The 15,932-nt window shown below is 43.0% G+C and overlaps 1 protein-coding gene across 5 annotated transcripts in view; it reads right to left on the bottom strand.

Annotated features, from left to right (window-relative positions):
* WDR91 (WD repeat domain 91) overlaps positions 1-15,932 on the bottom strand; it is a 178,295-nt gene that overhangs the window by 113,706 nt on the left and 48,657 nt on the right. For 4 of the 5 annotated variants that reach the window (XM_069227939.1, XM_069227940.1, XM_069227942.1 and 1 more), the window contains exon 9: positions 8,025-8,108. The exons of the other annotated variant lie outside the window; for it this stretch is intronic. In XM_069227939.1, coding sequence (XP_069084040.1) covers positions 8,025-8,108 — 84 coding nt within the window. The remainder of the gene's footprint in view (positions 1-8,024; positions 8,109-15,932) is intronic. 5 annotated transcript variants of the gene reach the window in all.

Here is a 15,932-nt window from a genome sequence, read left to right as displayed (position 1 = left end):
TTAAAACAGTACAAGTGCAGAAGGTAAGTAATATCACAGGGTGTGTGACGCAGAAGACAATGAAAGCTGAAGAAACCCAGTCAGAATTTTTACTTAACCTCCTTTACTTTTACGCCAATATCAATATAAGATCCACAGCAGATCACAGTTAAAAAAAAACGCTGAGGTTTCCTTGTAATATAAGCAGCAAACAAAAAAACGAACTGTCAAAATTAATTTCCTTCATAAAATCAAAGTGCAGTACCTCTTAAATCCATGAGATGGCAGAGTTGGACCAAAAATTCAAACTAACTGCTTCAGTTCTTCGTGAAAACAGAAAATAAATAACCAATCATGAACCTAGATTGACGTTATTATTAGCTGTACTTCCTGCTTTGTTTTGACGAGGAAAATGGGTCCCATGCAGCGGTCTCCTCGTCGCCAGAAATACTTGTAGTGATCAAGACTACAAGCGTAGGTAAAGTAAATATCTTTTAATCTGTAAATAGACCGCTGCGATGTCGCAGCTACCGCCTCAACCGTCCTCTTGACTCCGAGTGTCTCGAGCTCTCTCTAACACGAGCTCGAGACGTAGAACAGGAGTCACGAGGACGCGGCAATACTACAAATGACAAACAAAACTGGACGTCAATGGTCCGCACAATGGAATCGGTGGTGGCCAAGCCACAAGGAATTGTTAACTGGGACACATTACGACCATCTTGGATTGCTTGAGCCAGGACCGGTTGAAAGTCATCAGGCACACCAGGGTTGGACTTGTGCCACCGAATTCCAAAGGTCGTGGGAGTAGCACACTAACAAGTAGATGGTGTAAACAGAGCAAAGGGCCAGGTGGTGGAAGAAAAGACCCTTTTGCTAAACATATCCACTCCTTTAGATTCCCTGTCAGGGCGAGTGGAAGTGAACTTATTCAGATTAGACTGCCTTCTAAAGGCTTGCACCACAAGGCTCTCAGGTGAAGGCATGGATGTCTGGAGCAAGGAAATGATGCCTGGTGATTTGCCAACTGACAGGTGGGTCTGAATAAGGTTGGCCCAGGCCTCCAATACAGTGTTGATTATTTCCTAGTTTAATGGGGGAAGGGGCTCAGAAGAAGTCTGTCATCGTTGAAGGACTTCAGTAAGGAAATTCGTTTTAACCTCCAAAGTGGGGAGCTGTCAGTCAAGAACTTCAGCTGCCCTAAGCATGACAATAGCGTAAAAGTCAGATTTCACCGTGGCTGGTGCAGGGGGAGAGAAAAAGTAATCTCCATGGAGGTATTGAGGCCACTAGCCTCCTGTCAGCCCTCGTACCAATTGTCATTAAGGTAGGGTGGAGCAAACTCATCGCCCGAGTCATAGTCATTGTCAGAGTCTGTACCAAAGAGAGAAAGAGTGGACTGCCTCTCTTATGGGGCTGGTAAATCCAGTGGGGTAAAAGGTGCCTCAAACTGAACCGGGAGCAACATCAGTTGACGTTGGATCGGAGCCGACTCGAAGTCTGAGAGAACGATCAGGTCCTCCTGCTTTGGCATCAATGGGGTTGGCACTGGGGTCAAAGCACCCAAGGCTGGCACAGTTTGCGGGGTCAGAAGTGGACTCTGAGGCATGAAGGGCTCAGAGGGTCTAACTGGCACCAAGGATGAACCTGTCAGCTGTACTCCAGATGGCCGGCCTCTCGGCTTCTTGGGGCCTGAAGTCACGCTAGACGGAGTAAGAAGGGACACGAAAAGCCAGAACTTGGCTGCCGAGAACTCTTTGACCTGCTCGGAACTCTTGGCTGCCAGGAACTCTTTGACCTGAACTAGTGGGCCCCGGAATCTCTGGTTGTGCCGCCAGGAGTTGAGGGATCGGCTCTGAAGTCAGCTGACTTCAGGAGCAAGATTGAGTAGAATGGCACTGCACCAGCACCTGCTGAAGCGAATGCAAGTGGTGTAAGGAAACGGAGTCCCACTTTGATTTCTTGTGTTTCTTTTTAGCATGAAAACATGGAGCGTGAAGTAGACTGGCTGCTGAAATGGCTTCAGTGACTCCAGGAGCGGAAAGGTGATCGGGGTTGAACCTTGGATGTGGACCATGAGTTGGAGAGGCAATGACAAGGAGTCTTTTTATTCTTGGAGACCTAAAGCCTTGCTCCCCCTGATGGCCTTCAGGTTCATCATTGTGCAGTTGCTGCAGACCTTTGAGTCCTGGTTCAACCCCAGGAACCATAGGCATACCTGGTGGGTATCTGCCACAGACATGTGTTTGCGACAGTAGTGACGAGGCTTAATACAAGTAGTTTTTGGCAGTGACATCCCTAGCACACTGAAGAAATTTGGAGCTAAAATGTCTCTGAGAAACATGAAGGGAGCTACAGATCGGAGTCGGGCGGTGCAGAAAGAAAGGAATTGACGTCAGCGTGCAGAAGTGGTGCCTACATAGGCCCTGCATGTCATTTCCAGAGCGGAACAACGTAAAACAAAGTAGCTTTCGTATATCTTGCACACAAATGTAGGTTATATGTAAAAAAAATTACAATCTGATAGTTTTCTATAACTCTAAATGGATGTGATTTGAAGGAAGGGGTGGAAGATAACATTTCACTCCTGAAAGTGGTATAGGAGTTTGCCCTTGACCAAAAACAAAATACTGTGAAACCAAACGTGCCTCATCCGGTGGTGGCTGTGTTGATTTGAGAGTTCCTCAAAGCTGCCAGTACAAACTATAGCAAGATTTCTGAGGAGGATGTTACAAGGGGTACAGGAACACGTATGAGTTGAGACCAGTACTAGGAACAAAACCAAGGAACCAAATCAATGAGCAGGCCTAAAAAAGTGAAGAAAACAAATACCAAAATGGATGAATAAATACAAACTAAAACAAAGCAGACTGATAGTGAGAGATCGCAAGGAATAAGAACTATCTGGGAAAAAACGTAATGCACACTTAATTCATGTAGCAGTAGAGAAAATACATCAATTTGCTAGCCAACCTGCCAATAGCAAAATAAAGACAGAAATCTGTGGGGATTAGAAAAATAGGTTTCTTTTTCTTCAGTCACCTAAAAAAATCAGATCAAGTGGAATGTTTTTGTGTCAAATTGTCTCCAGTCATCCAGGTACGTTCTAACTAAACATGGAGAACTCCCAGACAGGATAGGAGGTAGAGTTGAATTCCAATTCCAGTCGAATTCCAGACAATAGAAATAGGGATAAATCAGTCTGAATGATAAGGAAAAGAAATTCCAGAGGCAAAATTAGAGACAATACCCATAATTAGGAATGAGGAACTCTTTATTTGAATGGAGAAACCCAAGGCTGAGAGATTTCTGGAGCTATGCCCTGAGCCCAAAAAGGATAATGCACACTCAGGAATAGACAGTAATAGAGGAAGAATAAATGACACAATTTCCAAAGAAACAGCAGAGGGAGATCCCATCCATTAATAGAAAAACTTCAGTTAACACAATCTAATGGAAACAGTGATATAACAAGGGAAGGAATCCTACTGCAACTCCATAAAAGAAATATCAGCAAATTTGGATGATCATTTAGGAAGAGAGTGCTTATACATCTGCAAGTAGTTCTGAGACAACACCAGGGGAACACAGAGACAGAATTCTTTTAGCACTTTGTACAAGCATGGGATAAACAAGTTATAATGAACCTCAGCCAACAGGGATAGGACAGTAACTAAAGTAACTAGAAGAACTTCCAGTGGTCTATCCTGTTGTTTTGTTTCAAGAATCTATGTGCAAACTCTTGTAACTTTGCCATGTTGGCTGTAACTTATAATGGATAGGGACATAGCCTGACCTGTCACAGAATCATTGTCAAAGACTGGATGGCCACCCGTCCCTTATACGTAAATCTTTAAAGACATAAATGATCTCACTAACATCCTCATTCCCTACTGGGCTAACTGTCTCACCAGAAACTTTACTTTGAAATCCAGCCTGTCTCCAGCATGAATTCACCGACTTTACCACCACAGCAGGGATCCATTGACTGAAGTCTGAAAATTTGACAACACCTTCCCGTCCCACGCTGCCAAATTTCTGACCAATGCTTTGCTCATATGCAAGCTTGATTAATGCAAAAGCCTTGCAGCTAGCTTCCATCATTAGTTCATCTACCCTTAGGGCAACTTTAATGTTTTCCACCTAAAACACTTTTCAGCCTCTCTAGGAATACATCCACCTCCTTGTACCACAATGAAGCTGTCTGACTATCGAACAAATGAAAAGCATTCTTTAAACACTTCATTCTTGTCCTTACAGCAATACATGGCATGTTATCGTCCTACATAGCATATCACACAATATGTCTCCCAGAGCCACTCTTGCTCAACCACCTTAACATTTTCAGACAACTGTGCACCCCATCTATGTTCTTTACTTGTACCCCTAAACTACATGCAGCACACATGGGTTAAAAGTCTTGCTTCCTGCATGGATCATCATCAATACTGATCATGTCTGACAGACCTCTCAAATGACTTGAGGCTAAGAAAAAACATGCGTGTATCTGACAAGAAGAAGGGGTCCAACTGGGATCCCTACGCTTTGCCTAGCTAAAATGCATATAAAGAATGTCTGAATAGTATTACCTTTTGGCTCCATTCCTGTGCCTCTGATGTCTCTTGCTTTATCTGCAAATGACACATCTCTTACTTCTACAAGTTGACAAGGAAGAATTAATTGAATCCATGAGTGCTAGCGCGTCTGGTTAAAGCAGAATTTATTAATCAGTCGGTTCTCACACTAAGGTCCACGGACAGACAGATCGCTACTACGCAGCATGACATTAACAAGGTCTTTGTTGATCGCCTGATGAAAGTGTATACTACCCAACTGTCATCAATATGGCTGATCCCCTCCACCCCCCCACAATATTTGGGGGGCCTTGGGCTTCCGACCTTGACAGCGGGAGATGGGAGACACTGGGGGCCCGTTGACCAAAACAGTAAATTAAGGGCACAATACAATCCATGGAAACTGCTAAGTCCCCATGGGGTAATAGGTTTCCTGTTGAATTTTATTAAGGCCTTTACAGATGTGGTTGTTGACAAACTGTTTGTAGCATATGGAGAAGCCTTTGAAACCGGGATGCTACCCCCTTCAATCCGTATAGATAATGGGAGAGGGGCGCCGCTCAGCATAGAGAATAAGTGGCAACAGGCTGGTGGTGAGGTGATCACAGCAAAGGAGTGGGGCAAGATCCATACTGGGGTAAAATATGTATCCGTTAATGCCAGGGTGAAATTGATACAATACAACTATGTGCATAAGGCGTATCTCTCACCCAAGAGACTACATGTCATTTACCTGACCAGTCCCCCAATTTGCCCTCAATGTGGAGCTAGAGAATCACACTTCCTCCACATGGATTGGGGCTGTCCAACTACAGTGGCTTACTGAACGCTGGTCCTGTGTTATATCACCACTGTGACAGGGTGGGTGACATCATGTAAAACTATGCCTCTTGGGTCTGCTTTCCACGAATCCTAATAAGAAACTGAGTAGACAATATTCCCAGCTAGGACTAATGGTGGCCAAGAGAAAGAAAGCAACCAATTGGCTTAGTCCCAGACCTCCATTGATCCAGACATAGAGGGCCGACCGCATGGAATAGGCAGGGACTGAAGAAGCAAATATGAGACACACTAGGTGTGAAGACAAGTTATCGGACAAACCTACAAGCATGGGCGATGATGACTCAAACCTTAGAGACAGTCTTAGATGAACCAAATCTACCATGACGGACACCCTGATCCCTTTGGACTGCAGAACCCCCACTTGTTGAGTTGGAGGCAGGCTTGCCTGTTAGTTATAAGTTGCCCCTGGGTGCATGCAATGAGATGGAAGCTATGTTCCATTATCAGCCATTCGCCCACCATTCCATTTGTGCTCAAATGGAAGGAGGAAGCTGGGAGGGGGTTGGAGTGAGGGGAGGGTAGTTGCAGTGGTTATTATGTTAAAAGTATCCATTGAACGTTTATGCTACATTATTCAATGGCGAACAGAGGGTGGCTGGAATACAATTCCCCCGGGTGTTCCTTGGAACTCTTCGAGATGAAAGGAAGGATTTGGGTCCGTTTTTAAATGTGAATACTGGTGCGTCTTTCGATGCCTTGTCTTTTTCCCTTGTTATGGGAGAATGTTTTTTTACATTGAAAAATGCTAATAAAAACAATTTTTAAAAAACTCAATCCACGAATAACTGGTAGAGTTTGACTGACTGGGTATCTATCTGCTCGAATAATCAGTGAATTAAAGTGATGAGGGCAGTGTCTGCCAATGCTGCCTTTTTTCAACAATTAAAAAGGGTGACAAACTACTCCAGGACCACGAAGACCACCTTCTACTCCAGCAACTTGGAATAGAGTATATGTTTTTTAACACAAGGCCATGTCTTTCACAGGTGCTTACAAAGGACCTCAATGGCTCATTGGACGTATTGACTGACAAAAACAATTCTTTATTAGCCACTTTACAGAGTCCACAAGGATAGAATTCTGTAAGATTATCTCTGTCCCAGTGGACAACAGCTGACATCCAACATGATCAATTTATATCAATTAATGATCGCAAAATAAACCCCACTTCCAAGAAGACTGTAGATTACCCAAAACCTATTTTGTTTTCTACCTGCACTGAGTTTGGCATGGATCTGCTTGGAATAATTTTCACACCATTAATACAAAATAGGATATTAATTTGGAGCTATCAGTTCCATTGTATTAAGTCTAAGAGGAAGGGTCTGAACTCTTTCTTATTGTCATTGCATATGCTACCACTCACATGGTTTCAAAGCAGTGGGGTTAGATGGCAATTTTGCATGTTTGCGTGTCTTTCTGCCTGTTTTGTAGTAGACTCTTTAGTCAAAGCTAATTACTTCTCTGAAAGGCTGAATCTAATTATTAACATATTTAAGCTCTCTATGTACAACTGATGACTATCTAAGACAGAAGGCCTCTGAAATGGGCCTTTCATTTTCACCATACGATCAGTGCCGTTCCTCATGGGTTACCAGCTCCCTAGCATGTTGTATTAGTAGACAATGTGCAAACCGTTGAAAGAGGAGAGCAAGGCAGCATCTTCATATTTGAAGAAAAGGTTACAATTATTTGAAAAAAATGAAGGCTGTGGAATAAGGACAGAGTTTCGGGCACACATTTGAGCTTTCATACAGTGAGAAATACAGTACAACTCCCACAAGTGTGTAATGTGGAGCACTGGAAACAGATGAGGATTAAGATTTGGAGGCATTTGAGGAGGATGCACACAGCATTGAGTGTTGAGCAGAATACTGCATTTGCAGCTAGGGTTCTGCTACAGACTGAGATCAATGAAGTATTTGAATCTACTGAAATGCAGGGCATTAACCAAGACTTTATGTGAGAAAACTAGGCCACCACTCGTTTGCTGAGCCTCCACAAATTTGTCATGTAGCACATATGGTGGCCTAAAATGGTATCTTAATTTGAAGCTCTGCATTTTTTTCTAATCTTCTATCTGCTCCATCTGTTCAGAGGTGATCTGGAAATCACAAACATGCCCTCTTATGGTTAACAAGAACACAATACTCTTTTAATGGATGACCACAGGTAGGGGAGATGGATTCTGGACAAAGAACCAAAATCAGCCCTAGCAAAATTGTTAAACTAGATCCATAGAGAAGGAGGCTGCCACCAGAATGTGAGGCTGTAAAGATGTGATCATGGCAGGCCATCCAGCCCTGAAAGCAGCCTGTAGCCTGCAGCCTTGTGGGACAAGCCAGAATAGAGAATGTCCTGCCCAACCCAGATTTCGTAGCTTAGCATTTCATGCCTGGTCCAATGGGAGCTTCACCACGGCTGGCGTTAGATACCCTAATACTCGGACCATGACAATGTGACACAGTTACCATTGCCTTTTCTCCAATTAGCCCCAACCTCAGCATGATTTGTCCATGTCCATTACCTCTATCTGTTTTAAAATGCAGGAAGTGAAGCTGACTATTAAAATCACGCAAGACATACAAGCAAAAGAAAGCACTACAAGACAGCCAACTCTCTACTAACCTGAATCCAGCAAGCTCCAGCAGGATAGCGCTCTGCCACAGTTGGTGCTGAAATCTCACGACCAGCTTGGAAGTCACTTGAGGTCTGAGAAAAACGATCAAGACATCATTTCACTATCCAACCATAGGATGGTGTGCGAAATGTAAATATTAAGATAAGAAACTAATTGAGGATCAAGTCCTAGGTGCATGTATCCTGGCCCATCCCTGGCTACCACTGACACTACGTCCCATGAGCAATCAGACACCGGGAAAAAGAGACAGAAGACAGCATGCAGAGATGTTTAGCTTACAGTTATTGCTTCAAACTGAAGCCCAGAATGAGTTTTCTTCATCTGTCTTTGGAGTGGACTTCTGCACTGTAGGCCTGGCGGCTGTTAAGCCTCTGCTTATGCCTCCCAGTGTTGGTGGTCAATGTGGGCATGGCACTTTCTCATAAGAGATGCTTAAAAAGTTGAAAGAGTTGACAATGTTGTTAATAAAGCAGAGGAGAGAAGAATCTCAGATACTCACTCACCGCCAAGTGGTATGAGGGAAAAACTGGGGAGTAACTGAGACTTCAACAGCTACCATGGGGATAGATGAGGCAGAAGTGGAAACTGGGGGAAGGTGACTGCAAACGTTAAGATCTCACAAGAGTCAAAGGGCATTTTTCCTACCTCCTTGCCCACTACAAAGCTGTGTGTAGCAAACTGGGCTTCTTTGCAGATGCACCTCCCCACCACTTTCTGCCCCATTTGCAGCAGCAAGGTCTTTACCACCCCTGTAAGGATCTGGTAAATGGTAACAGTGGTACCCAGGCCAGGGACGGTAAAGGGGACACCAGGGCTGCAGCACTGATTGTGCCACCCTGTCTGTCGACTTTGTCCACACCAAGAGCAGGCAGAGTCCCTTCCCATAGCACAGGTCAGTCACCACTAAGCAGGCCTTCTATAGACCAGGAGGCGGGGTGCATTGTGTTGTGAGTGTCGACGTATATGCAGGAGAATATATGAACCTTTGATAGCATTTAAAACGTAATGCTAACACAATTGACGAGCGGCCCATAGGATAACATGGGCTGGCACCTGGGCAACCCCCAGATGTCCAGCTCCATGATGGCCTAGCCGATTTCCCCCAAGTTTGGTATCAAACACGTGCTTTTTAACCCTGAGCACGATTCTTGGGCCCAGGATTAGCTAGCATGGACCCTGGTGGCATCCTTAGAGGATGCCCACCAAGTTGCCAGCTTTCTCTTGCGTTGGTGGGCTTTCCTGAGGCAATTGCCACCAAGACAAGAGTCTGCCCTCCTTCTGTTTGTGCTATAGGCGGGAGAATTAGCTATTCAGGAGGCGTACACCTCCAAAAGGCTAACCACACAATTAGGGTGGGCTAAGAGGTCTGTACAGCCAAGGGAAGGTTCTATCATGTTGGCAAACCTTAGAAATAGTGGGTTCTGGGTAGAAAAGTGACATACTCCCAAAGAAATTCATCACGTTTGAGGCAAATTAGCCACAGAGACCAGTAGCTCATTGGCCACTGTCCCTCTCACACTTAACACACCCTAAACCAGTATTTAAGGGTCACGCGTGGCGCTGGAACCTCAATTCTGACTTTAAATCGAGAAGAGGCACAAAGAAGACGCCGTCACAGGACACTTAAAGCCCTGAGGAGAACATATACTGGAACTGTGTGATTGACATGTGCCAGTGGTGAAAACTTGCTCCCAGCAAGTGGGACTCCAGTAGAAGCCAGAAACTAAAACAGACTCCCATGACCAGTCACCTGCAAAAGAATCGCCGTGCTGCATCACAAGAAGTGCAACCTGTTGGGCCCCTCTTGAGTGAGCCCAAAGAAAGTTGATGACCTGCATCCCAGGAGTGGTAGTGAAGCTCTCACCAAGTTTCGAGCCACTATCGCCTTTTAGACGACCTCTAAGCAACGAAGTAATCATAGACTACTTTTGCCAGCCCACTAACCAACAGCTTCTTGGACATCACTGACTCCAGAGCATAGCGACCATGTCGGCAATGATCCCACTCCTGAGATCCTGCATCCTGAAAGAGGTGACTTCGAGAGGAGCTGCAAAGCATCTTTGGTGCAACCAGTCCATGATTGAAAGCTGCATGGTCACCCCTGCACCTGGAGCCGCCGGATGTGGTAGCAAAGTTCGAGCTGTGAAATTGAGGTCCTGGGACCCCAAAGGCCTCTACTTTTCCGAGGGTAGAGTATGAGTCCACCCAGAAGTGTGCTTTTGTCAAGTGCTGCAATTTCGACAGCGTTCGTGGATCCTGTCAGCACCAAGGACAGCCAGAGCTCCCAGACTCCCTGTGCAAGGTAACTAGAAACTGACTGTTGAGACTTGGTCTAAGGACCTGCAAGACCTTAATTCCAAGTAGTTTCTTCGGAGCTCACCCCACAAGTGACTGATTGCACACTGATTTTCTCTAATGACTTCAATGGTAGTCGTTTGACCATTAAAAGTACTCTATTTTTCAACGCTTTAAAAATTTACAACTCTGTCCTATGTGTGATACAAAATTCATTTTGGTGTCTAAATTAAGATAAAAGTCTGCTTTATTTTTCTAAATTGGTGTTTGATTTATTTCGAGTGGTGTCATTTACTTATCTTCCATGTGGGTGTTGTGAAATGCTTCACACATGTTGCTCTAAGTAGCCTGACTGCTCTTTGCCACACTACCAGGACTGAGCTAAGGTTTACTAGTGTGAACCCGAGGACTACTTCTGGGTAACATGCTAGTATTACATGGTATGACTCCCAAGTCATACCACATAATACTGCCACTCTGCTACACTGTGCCTTCTGGGGATATTCAATCATCATCAGAACAAGTCAGGGGATCTCTATGTAGATTGTAGAATCCCACAGAGGTTTGCTAGTTTGAAATCAATTTAAGAGATGCAAAAATAGGAATAGGGCACAGTAATAATACAGTTGGGAGGTATATTTTAGATTAATGAGATACCCTGTCCTACAAAGTGAAGCTTCTGAGGGCTTAAATATATATTTCTGAGTAACGCAAATATAGAGACCTCCATCCACGAGAGACAGGATGCATACAAAGCAGCTTCCAGAATAAAGTTTATTAGTCTTGGATTAAAGAAAGTTATACAGACAAGAAATCCTATAATTTAGCAGATGACTAACCGACAAAGCCATCCTTAGAATTAAGAACAACATTTTTGATGAAAGCTGATAAAATACTAGCTGGAAAATAAAGAAGGATGTACAACCGAAAAATAATGTAGATTAAGTTTGAAACTTTTAAGACTTGGAACACTCAATAAATTGAGGTGGACGTTCTTTCAGAAAGTACAGAAGAAAGATTTACAAATCAATGAACGACTGACAAAACAATTCACCCTGGAAAACAAAACGTACGACTAAGTGGGTACTACAAACATAACCCCACAATGACGGGCACTGATCTAGAATCTACTTTTAGGCACTGGCAAGTTTCCATTGCCATGGAAGGAATTTCTATGGAAAGAGTATGTATAAGAAAGTAAACAGTGGGGAACTAATGTAACAGTTATCTTTGTACTGAGAACATTTTTTTTTAACATTGTAGCTAAACCACATGAACTGGAAGACAACTCCATCACACTTCCTCCCAATTACTTTAAATCCATTGTTCATTACAATAGAAAATTATTGCAGAATACATTTCTTCAAGTGATTCAAAGCAAATCATAACAGTATTTTAAAAACAGGAAAAAAACAGCGACAAACATTTTTGAAGGGAGCATACTGGAGAAGGTCTGAAAATGTACCTTTCACAGAATAATACATAATTCACTGACTCTTTCATTAAAATGTTAATACAAGTGATAGAAAAAGATGATATGGAGGTGGGAGGACTGCACTAGATTACAAACACGCATGGCTCAAACTGACAAGCCTCAGCAAAAGAAAACATTTTAAGCAAAAGGTGGGAGCATTCTTAGCGAAGCTGAAACCTTCAACTTGTCAAAAGAGGCAAAAAATATAACTTGGCTATGGTGCACATTCAGAACGACACTTCCCCAGATTTATGCATCAGCAGTTCTGAAAGAAAACTTGGGATATGTATCCATGTAAATACCAGCAAAAAGGGCAGCTCAGTTTCATGCAGTAAAGAGATCAGCACATTTATTTCACAATATCAGATGCTAAAAACATCTGGCAATACGAGTCTGCCTTCTGGCTCTACTGTGTCCTGGAATGGAAGGTACAGATACAGTTAAGGAGAAATAGGGCAAGAGGGTTGAGCACACTGAGTTAAACATATCTCAACAACCAAACAAAAAACAAATTTAAGTGAGAGGAGCAAGAAATTAACAAAGTTAGGAATAAACAAGGCATCCAAAGTAAGGCATTGTTAGCAGGACACGAGAAAGTCACTTCATAGAAACGCTTTAAGCAGGATGGCTCCCAACAAGAAACTGATTCCAGATGAGAGAAAGGGATGGGTGTGTTAGAGGCCAATGGGATATTCGTTTACTGCCAAGTTTGGGACTAATGAACACATTAGTCAGTGGATAGGAAGAGGGAGGTCCTAATACAGATTGATTGACATTGAGTGACATCAATGATTTTATGTAATGATCTCTCATCAGTTGCAATTTTTCTTGTATTTACATTTACTGCATTTTTGTTTTTCACCATGTTTTTTTATTTCTCCAATAATGCTCATTCATATAATCTGCACTAGGCTGTAATACTTAATTAAGCTGTTTAAAATATGTGATGTGGATTTCTCGAATGTGTGGAAAAGGGTTCCAGAACTCATTACCTAATAAATACAATCCTGGCATCTCTGGCAAGAATGATTGTTATCCAGTAAGCATTATTTCCAGACCGTCAGAGGTGCATGGGTCACAACATGTCTTTCCTGCTTATGTTGGCAAGTTGATTTAGCCATATAGTGCCAGGGGACTGTGAAGGAGTATCTGAGCCATATTTACAATAGAACTTTTATAAACAAGTCAAGGTGAGGCCTGTACGGCCATGGAATCAACTCCAGACGATTCATTCAGTAGTCATTCTCACTTCACGAGCATCAGTGAACAAGAGGATGGCCACGGAAAACACAGAAAAAGCCAGCGTGTACTTCTGCAGGTTTTCTTTCAATTTTTTTTTATATTTGACATAAATGCCTTGTATTCAACACGTCAAAAGTTTTGTAGGTGATTCAATGCACTGTCAAGCATGGCTTTGTGGAGGCTTCAAAGCATCAGGCAGGTTGATCATCTCTCTGAGAGCACAACAGCAAGGAACAGCTGCAGCCAACATCTGCTAATGGGACCTAAGCTGGATAACTTTAGGTCTCAGTGTGAACAACATTAAAATATTGTTTTAAACACAGTGCTGTGTTCCTAATGAAAAAACAAAAATTATCTAAATGTTCATTTGTTTGGGATAGGGGGTTAGCCTTTATCCAAGGGCAAACAAATTTGAAAGGTAAAAGGAAAGGAGTGTCGGACAGAAAAACAGAACATTTGCCCAAGATCATACATTGTAGTACATTGGAACGGTCTCAGACATTAAGTGACTTCATATAGTAGTAACTCACCTGAGATATATAGCTGCCTATGCAACCTCTAAGTCACGATCAGCTGCATGTGTAAACCTTCAGCCATCACAAGCTCTCTATGCAAACCTTCCTCCATCTCTAGATCCCACCGAAAACCCCTTCTGTTACTAACTTTGCAGTAAATGTCCCCAAGTGCCTTTGACTCTGTCATACATTTGATTAAGAGTGTTCCATGCTTGTGTGTCAGGGCAAGTTGGGATCATATGTTGTAACAGAAGAAGCAGACAATCACTTGCATTTACTCGTACTATTTTATTGCCCAGGCTTCACCCAATTTCTCTAATCTCTTTGTAATTTTTCTTTAGTTTCTGTCCTTGGGCAGATGCCAACACAGTTTGAAATGGGGGGTGGAGGGGAAGGGTGAATGTTGTGTGTTAAGTTATTGTCCACTCCATCCCAGGTACTTTCCTGGGTCATTTCTCTTCTTGGAAATGCCCTAACATTTCCATTCTTCTCCACCTCTACTTCTTCTCATGTTATCTAACTAGGACTCACTCCATCACTTTTTCTTAAAGCTGCCCAAGGTGTCTTCTGCTATACCGTAAGTTATTACACTTTCCTCTGACTAACTTCATTTACTGACTCATGGCATGTCCTTCTCGGACAATAAAAGGCACCTCATGTTTGCACAGCTCAATGCAAGACCAACTCACAAGCCCCTTTGTATGTTTGGTTTCTGCTATGCCTAGCTTACAGTCAGGTCCATAAAACGCCTCAGCATTTGCTAAATCACTCTCCACTTTCCTGCGCAGGAATATTTTGAGCACAGTGAAGATCTTGCTTTTTTTCACTATGACATTTGTGCTTTTATTGCTTGGAGATTTCCTCTGCCAGCCGTCTTCTGCATGCATTCCGGGGCTTCTGCCTAGACCATAATGTTGATGATTCAAGAAATGGCAGTTTGGAGGTCTGTTTCTTGACACCTTACTGGTAAGCAAACAGTATTTGGGCAAAACTACACACAGACATGATCCGTAGATTAGGCCAAAGTCCGTTGTTGTGACTGAGAGTTGTCTTTGGTTTCTGTCAGTTATAGAAGCTACGGGTCACACTTTAAACAGTGATCTGTATTTTCTTACAGGTCAGACCGTTCTCACCGGAGAATGACTGATGTGGTAAATGCCGACGACTCACACAAGAAGCCAGCAAAAATGGCGTTGAGTTATCCATGCCTCCTAACTGCAGCTGTCCCTCAGGTTGATCATTGTGTTATATTTGCTGCAAACATCTAATTCTGCCACAGCAGTGTGGACATGATTGCTGGTGAAAACTCATAGCTCTAACCGCAACTCTTTCGAAGTCACTGCCATTTTTTCAGATATCATGTCCATGGTGATATCGCAGAATTCATTCAGCAGTGTATAATAATCACACCAGGCTTTTTAACAGAGAGGATGCCTTGCAGTTTGTACTATAGAGCATCAAAAGCATGCTAGGGCCAACAGAATTCTTAAAAGAGGGAGGTTTCACTTATTTGGCCTCAATAGCAGCAACCTCCATTTTAGCCATTTTGGATGTAACCAATGCTGCACAACCTGTTCTTGCATCAGTTTTGCCTAGCTAGCCCAAGCAAGGCAAATGGCTGTGGAATCTACTCAAGCCCTCCCAGACTCTGAGTGAGCACTCTCCTTTGATAAGGTCTTCAAGCTCCTTTTGTGCCTCTATAAAAAAAAATGAGGTCTTGGGTCTGTTGAGGATCCTACCAGCTCATCGCCAAGTATCATGGACACTTTCTTTGGGACTGCCGGTAAGACTGCCATATCCTAGCAATAAACCTGCACCCACACTGCTTGCCCACCCCATGGGCCCAGGGTGGGGTACAACAGAGTAGTCTATACTTTTAAGTGTCTTATACGATTAAGTGTTGCAATGTTAGTCATCTAAATAAGAATTCTGTACACCATGAGATAAGATTTCATATACGTTGGAATTAAATGTATGGAGCCATCTCCTAAGTAGAAATGAGTTCTCACTCCTGCCCTTCCCTGATGAGTTAGGAAAGCCACCCTTCACTATAACACAAAAAACAGAGCTTAACTTGAGACACATTCAAAAATAACATTTATGTCCATCTCTGAAGTAGAGGTGGATCACAGATTTTTTGCAGATATCGGCTTGGGTGTGAAATGTTTGTTACTGCACTCTTTGCGTATACTTAGTACAAAATGTATAATATGTAAACATGTAATACTAATTTGCCAGTACAATGCACACAATGTAAATGTATAAACAACACATTTTTCCAATCGAAAGCTTCACTTTGTAAAGCCAATAGTGCCATAGTCTGAACAACAAATAACAGGTACAGTTTGAGGGGCACATCTAATTGATTT

Source organism: Pleurodeles waltl, chromosome 4_1 (assembly GCF_031143425.1).
Source record: "Pleurodeles waltl isolate 20211129_DDA chromosome 4_1, aPleWal1.hap1.20221129, whole genome shotgun sequence".
Lineage (NCBI taxonomy): Eukaryota > Metazoa > Chordata > Amphibia > Caudata > Salamandridae > Pleurodeles > Pleurodeles waltl.
The sequence above is the reverse complement of the archived record's forward strand: the minus strand, read 5'-3'. Positions and strand labels throughout refer to the sequence as shown.